Raw genomic sequence first — 7,500 nt, 5'->3', positions numbered from 1 at the left:
ACAATGGCAGAGCTGCTGCTCGTTACACAGCTGTGGCCAAGTATAGCATCAGTATCTTTAATTCATAATACATACGTGTTTGACGTAAAAGTCTCCTCAGCCGACCTGTGACCCTTCACATGTAGACGCTCTCATGAAAATTTAAAATCCTCTGCTTTTAACGGCTGATGGAGGCGATTGCACAGCTACTTTTAGATTTGAGCGCCTCCTTTGACACGATAGACCACTCTATTCTCCTCCACCTTCTGCAAACCTGGTCTTTGCACTGAACCTACTACCTTCATACCTCTTCAATAAAGCCACCTTCTCTGTGGTCAGGGCAAATTCCAGCTCCTCTGTGGCCCGTTTTAATTGTGGTGTTCCTCAAGGCATCATCCTTGGCCCACTGCTATTCTCAGTACACATGCTTCCTCTCGGATCATTGAAACTTGGTATCTATCTCTTACGCAGATGACACACAGCTCTATGTTGCTATCTATTAATGACAGCAGGCAGCAGCCTTAATAATCTATTTGCTAGATGTTAAATGCTGGTTATCGCAGAATTTTAAGACATCAAAGTGAACATTTGTACCAAATGTAAAAAAATTCCCCCAAGGTTTTCCTGAGATGATGTGTTCACACGACCAAAAACCATGTCACAGTGACCTTGACCTTCAACCACCAAAATGAAATCAGTCAAAGTGAATGTTCGTGCCAAATGTGAGGAAATTCCCTCAAGGAGTTCTGGAGATATCGTGTTCACAAGAATGAGACGGACGTAGAACCTGAAAACATAGCATAGAACCACTAGTCACCCTTAAAGTCATTAAAATGAAGAAGCAAGGGGTAACCAGAAGGACAGAATGGACGCAGAGAAGACACAGGGTATAAAAGGACAGAAGACAAAGATAAGAGAAGTGAAGGAAGGGTGAGAGGAGAAAGAAAGAGAAGCAGAGGAGCAGAGAGACGGAGAGAAAAAAGAGAGGAAGAGGAGGAGAGGAAGGCAAAGCATCAATCTTAGCTCCTCATCATTTGGCTTCAGTGAATCTAGGACAAAGCCTGGTCCCCACAGAGACACACACACACACACACACACGTCTTTTCATGTTGACCTTAAACTAAACCTAATTCTTTCCTGAGCCCTAGATCCAAGTTTTCTAAATCAAAATGTCTTCACAACGATGGTAAAGATGTACACTCACACACACAAACACACACACACACACACACACACACACACACACACACACACACACACACACCACACACACACACACACACACACACACACACACACACACACACACTCCGTCTCAATTGATCCGACATCATCCTCTGGCCACTAATGCTTTTCTGTCTGAACAGAAGAAAATCGATGCTTCCCATCCAGTGAAAGAAGCCATGAGCGTTTCTCACCGTGGAAACATCCCATAATGAGTGTCTCCGTAGAAACGCCCACTTACTGCTCTGTGTCCTAATGTGCCCTCGTCCAGAGCTGAGAAGGAGATCACTGATGATGATGATGAAGCTGCTGTCCCTTGTATTTGTCTCGTTGTCTGGATCCATCTTCCTCAAACCTTCGTCATAACACAGAGTGACATCATCCAGCTACGTTAGCCAATCAGATCCCATATCTGCCAGTTAAAGTGTCCATATCCTGAGATTGTTGCGTTGTTTAAGGTTTTGCACATACATTTTAGATTTGTATTCACTGAACGGTTCTTCAGTCACAGCAAATAACTAGAATTACCACCAGTTTATCTTTGAGTCCAAGTTGAAAACTGGTCAAATTTGAACAAAATCCCAAAAGCCAGACTCGAGATATTGTGATCCAGAGGCCAACTACATGTTTTGTGAGGCCACGGTGACCTTTGACCTTTGGTCACCCAAACGTAATCAGTTAATCCATGAGCCTAAGTGAACATGTGTGCTCTATTTCAAAGGATTCTCTCGAGGCGTTCTTATGATAAGATGTTCACAAGGCAAAAAAAAGTTTGAACTGTGAGCTCCAAATTCTAATCAGGACATCCGTGAGTCCAACTAAACATTTGTACCAAAATCTAGAGGATTCTCTGGAGCTGTTCCTGAGATTTGACGTTCACAAGACCAAAAACATGATTTATGAGATCACAACGACCTTCACCTTTGACCTCTGGCCACTAAATTCTAACAGTTATCTTTGAGTCCAATTCAACAATCCCAAAAACACAATGTCTCCAGCCACTAGGTGTCGCCACACCACTACTGCTGCTGAACTGAAAAGTGAAGCCAGTTTAGAAAGAACGTGGGTAAAAATAAACCCAAAGGGTATGGAGAGTTAAAACTGAGGATGAAACGTTCAGCGCTGCTACAGACGAAGGGTCAGACAGGTAGAGAGGGTGGGTGAGGGGGGGTGAGACGGGGGACAGACAGGAAGTGCGTACAGACGAGAGAGAGACGGGTCTGTGACCTTTTCTAACATTCAGTTTAAAGATCAGAGACATCAAAATGGATTTTTCTTCGTCGTCTGCTGCTCAGTGTGCGACACACACACACACACACACACACACACACACACACACACACACACACACACACACACACACGTCTAATACATTAAACAGAGAGCTCTCTCTTCTCTCTCGGTTCCACCATTTTGATGTCTGGTCCCACATGAGCAGATTTGCTATATGTGGACATTCATGGACACCTCCTCGTGTCGCCCCCTGCTGTTTGCGTTCATTCCAACGTGGGAATTCATATTCATATACGAACTGTAATGAGCTGTTCAAAGTTGAAAAATACAGAATAGAATCACAGACTGAAATACTTTCCCTCGTGATCCAGCAGATGGCGCTCACTAGTGACTTAAAGACATCCCGTCATTCACTTTCTGAACAGAGATTTTGATTATCAGCCGTAATATTTTAACCATCCAAGGTAGACTCGCCACAAATGCTCTCGCAGCTGCTCAACACCACCTGACTGTCATTCGCTCGTCAAGTGGAACTTGGTTTTTACATGCTTGAAGTGTGTTGGGATATGTCACGGCACTAATGCAGCTGTAATCAAAGTGTTTATCTGGTGATCCTGGAGCTTGATGGCACCATATGAGCAGCCCTGGTTTCACCTGAGGATCCTCAGGAAACCATGAGAGCAGACGATGTTTTATCACAGTTAATCGAACCTCGTGGATCAGAGCGAACGTTACTGAGCAAAGTGGCCGCACATCACTCACTGCTTCACTTAGGTTCCTGCAACTTCCCCACTTACTGTGCAATTAAGCTTTTTCCCCAGCGTCCCCCTGAGCTGCATGAGTCACCCTCAGCCGGAGCTGACGCCCATTCACCACCGACAGGGAAAAACATGCAGCCTGAATTTGACAGAGAGTTTTTAGTGCGTTCAGTATTTGTGATTTTAGAAATGGGTTTAAAGTAACAATAGCAGCGACGCAGACGCTAACACAGGCAGCTGCAGAGACTTTAACCTCCTGATACCTGGGCCCCTTTAACCCGGCCCCGGCTCGAAAATCTGCATAACGTTCCACAAATAAATAGAAATAGAAAACATTTAGTTTCCGCTGCGAATTTCAGTTCTTTTCAAGGTTTTTCTGTTTGTTGCTTCATTTGACTCAATTCACATCCTCGTCTTTTTATTCACTTGTATCAGTAACTTTTATTCTTCAGACCAATGAACGTTCCAGAAAAAGCGTTGTTTTCTTCCGTCTCTCACCTTGAAAACAAACATCTCCCGTCTGAAGAAGGCCACGGTGTTGAAGTTGCCGTCACAGATGTTGGGTTTGCCGTTTCCAGGCAGCGCCGGCCGGTCACCGGGGGGGCGCGCCGGACGGGAATGGCGGTCGTGCTTGCGCTCGGAGGTGGAGTGTGTGCGTCGAGAAGGTAAAGTGGGCAGCGGCCTGGTGGGTTCCAGCATGGCTGTGGGGATACCTGGGACAAAAACAAAACGCATGGATAACAACATGATTCATTTGCGGGTTTTATGAGACACTGAAGAATATTTTGGAAAAACACACCGAGTCGCACTGAGTTTAGTTGCGTCAACGGTTTTTATGTTGGATCTTCTGAGACGAGGATTAATGGAGAATTCTTCACATGGACATCAGAGACAGAGATAACCCCGAGAACTGTGAGTCTCACTGGATCTAAAAATATGAGCATGATGTGTGGGAGTTGAGATGTTATGACTCGAGGAGCAGCACGAATTTCGATGCAAATTGTGGCTCACGCCTCACATCTTTCCATTTGCCTCACAGCCTGAAAACCTCTGGTCCGGAGAACTGTGATGACGCCTGGAGCAGCAGTTTGTGTTTCAGTTCTGATTTAAACTGAAAATACAAACCTACCTATATTTACAAGAAGAAATATTATTATATATAAAGTCTGTATTCTGAGACGGAGCAGCGAAGCCAATAAGATGACAGGCTTCGTTATCCACACTGAGCACAAGTGAGAAACACCACTGACCGCCACGATTTCCCTTCAACACCGGAAATGCCAACCGTATATCATGACCTTTAATGTTAAGATCTTTTTTTGTTTCAAGGGATGATGGGAACTTTCCTGCTGTGAATCCAAGCGAGGAAGAAGAGTCGCTGCTGTAGATGTTGAACATATTACAATAAATGTTCTGTTTGGTTTTCTTCCTGCGTCTTTGTGTCTCTTAAACACAAATAAATGTGAAAGTACATTACACCAGAAGCTGTCAGGAATATTACGTGGGCCGACAGAAAGGGTTTCAGCTGCCGACAGGCCGTCGCTGTGGCTTGTTTATTAAAACAAGAAGACAAAAAGACTTTACTGGAATGTGAAGCGTCGTCTCGTCTCTCAAAAGGAACAAAGTGTCCCCGGAGTGAACACAAAAGAAAAGACACAAAGTTGCACAATTTCTGTCTCTTTCCAGGCAAACTCTTCTCAGCGCTGCCACTCTGGACATTCCCCCAGCGCAGCGCTCGGCTGCCGGGCGACACTTCTCCATAATTCAGCTGCACTCTGGGCTTTAGGATGAATAATGAATATTCAAGGTGTGTTGTTTTCGCTTTTGCAAGTTTTTGCTTTCAGGTCTCAAATGAAGTCAAGTGTTCAGGCAGAGGCGTCCAAAATAAGTCTCACTTTTTGGACCTAAATGTAAAACCCCAGAGTTTCCTCCTCCCACGGTGCGTTCTCACTGATTCTCTTTGCTTTTCTGTCATCTTAGGTTGTTCTCATCCATCGTTTAGGAAAATGGACGTAGACTGAACTGACAACACGCCCACGTCAGGCGCCGTCTACAAACCAATCAGAGTCAAGTATAGGTAGACTCCGCCCACGTAGGTGATGACGACAGGACGCACGTATGTCCGAAAAAATTCTTTAGTCCCTAAATTAGAAAGTGAAACCAGAACTAACAGATCAGATGAAACATGGAACAAACACATGAAGCTTCAGACTCAGAGAGGAAACGTCCTCAGAGTTTCATGTGAAGTAACTAACACTGAACTGAAATCTGTGTGGACAAATAAAACAGGTGGATGATATGTGCATGTAAATGTTAACTGTCTCTAGAACAGGTGCTGCTTAGCAAGTCCACGCTTGTCCTCCATGAACACGGCACTGACGTGTACGACGTCACAACTTCCTGCACCATAAACACACAAATAAACATGTTCCTCACCGTAGATTTTCTGAATCCCCTGCAGGTCATCCAGAGGCAGCTTGAAGTTGTGCGTGTCCATGTACTGGTAGAAAGGAGCCATGATGGCGCTGGGATCGTTGGAGTGCTCCAAACCCAACGCGTGACCCAACTCATGAACCGCCACCAGGAACAAATCATTACCTGAGAGAGAGAAGATCAGACCATTAAACACGATGGTAAAAGAAAGGCTGAGAGGTGGAGGGAGTAAGAGACAGAGAAAACTTTCCACGTCACTGTCAGACTTTAGAAAGCTTTTAAAAGATCACTGAACAACAGGAATCCGGCGATGGAGAAGAACGACTTTGTGCTGGTGATGCATTTACCAGAAAACCCAAAGCCTCTCAGTGTAAACAACAGAGACGACCGGAGAGCTGCAGTGTGTGTGTGATGCTGTTGACTCATCAGCGCTGGAACATGAATCTCACATCAACACAAGAAACTGAAGCGACTGGATCTGCCTGCGAAAGCGAAGCACGAGCCACTTCTTCAAATGACGCCGCTTGACAGGGATTATGTCAGAGTAAGGACCAAACGCTGGTGTTGCATCCAGTAAAATTCAGAGGTACACACCAACATTTATTTTAAATTCATAATCTGGAAATGGATAAATAATGTGCTGCTGCTGCATCGGGGGTTTAAAATAAGCCTGTGAACAAGAAAACAGGCTGAATTAAGAACCGACGCGGCTCTGCTCATCTGAGCGAGTTTCACATGTGAAGGAAGCTGCACAGATTTGGTGTCAGCTTTGGGAAACAGGTGATGCTGAGCTGCTCATGCTCCTCGTGGCTCCGGGGGTTTCAAGACGTGATCAAACAGAAGGAACCCCAAACCGCTGCAGGGCCCAATTAGGTTGTGCGTTCGTGTGTTGTGGGAATATTCGAAAAAACTTGTTCCTGACTGGGAAAATTCACGTGAACGCCCCCTCAAGGCAGAACAGCAACTCAGCAGAACGTTAGTGCAGAGTTGCTGGTTAAACAGGCAACAAAAGGGCGATTGACACCTTTCCACTTGTTACTAGAAGACTTTTCCTCTCAGTCGTGAATTATAAGGTCTGACCAGCTCAGGTTAATACATTTCATCGCCTCAGTAATTGGTTTGACTCTGTTTGAACCTAAATGCAGATCATAATTTTAAGTTCTTATCCTCCCATCATTTTAGACACTGTTTAGGCACCGGAAACATTTGGAAAGTTTCGAAGAGCAGCGGTATCTGAAAAAAAACCCAAACGATTCCCAACCCGATTGTAAAGATGGTCAGTGCTAGCATGTAGGCCATCTTTTCTCAAAGTCATTCATATCGATAAAAAACAGGTTTTTGTTCACCGGTACCCAAAAAATGATTTGGATTTCATATTCACATATAAAATTCACTTTTCTACTTGTACTCTGTGCTTCTTTGCTGTTTCTCTCTGACAATGTGAAGCTGCAGCCTTCTGCAACTACTTCACATACTTCAACCAATCAGACATCAAATCCTTCTGCTTGTTCACGACATTTAAGTTTCCATTCAACTTTGAAAGAAAGGTTTTGGTATTTTTTGAAAATCTGTTTTGTTTTAGGCTGTTCAGATTTTATAATGTGAGTGTAAGTGTGACTGAGCAGTGACATCCCATCCATCTCCTTTCTGTTTAGGATGAGAGGAAAGAAACCTTGCACTGAAACAAAGCACTTCTTTGCCGGACCTTTTGAAACAGTGGCAAACAAGTGTCAATACAGGAATGTACATAATATACCAAGATATAAATTAAATAAACATGTTTTTTATTGATTGAAAAAAGCGGTGGCTTGGCTGGAGATTCTTGAAGATGTAACTCGTCTCATCCCCCCCAAAGGCGTCTTCGGACTATTTA

General features: G+C 44.3%; 1 protein-coding gene across 1 annotated transcript in view; it reads right to left on the bottom strand.

The window, feature by feature from the left end:
* Nucleotides 1-7,500, bottom strand: part of mmp24 (matrix metallopeptidase 24) — a 32,342-nt gene that overhangs the window by 7,003 nt on the left and 17,839 nt on the right. The window contains 2 exon segments of the mRNA XM_034586699.1: nt 3,693-3,907; nt 5,631-5,792. Coding sequence (XP_034442590.1) covers nt 3,693-3,907; nt 5,631-5,792 — 377 coding nt within the window.

This window comes from Hippoglossus hippoglossus, chromosome 5 (genome assembly GCF_009819705.1).
Source record: "Hippoglossus hippoglossus isolate fHipHip1 chromosome 5, fHipHip1.pri, whole genome shotgun sequence".
NCBI lineage: Eukaryota > Metazoa > Chordata > Actinopteri > Pleuronectiformes > Pleuronectidae > Hippoglossus > Hippoglossus hippoglossus.
Note: the sequence above shows the minus strand (reverse complement) of the source record. Positions and strands in the feature narration are given on the sequence as shown.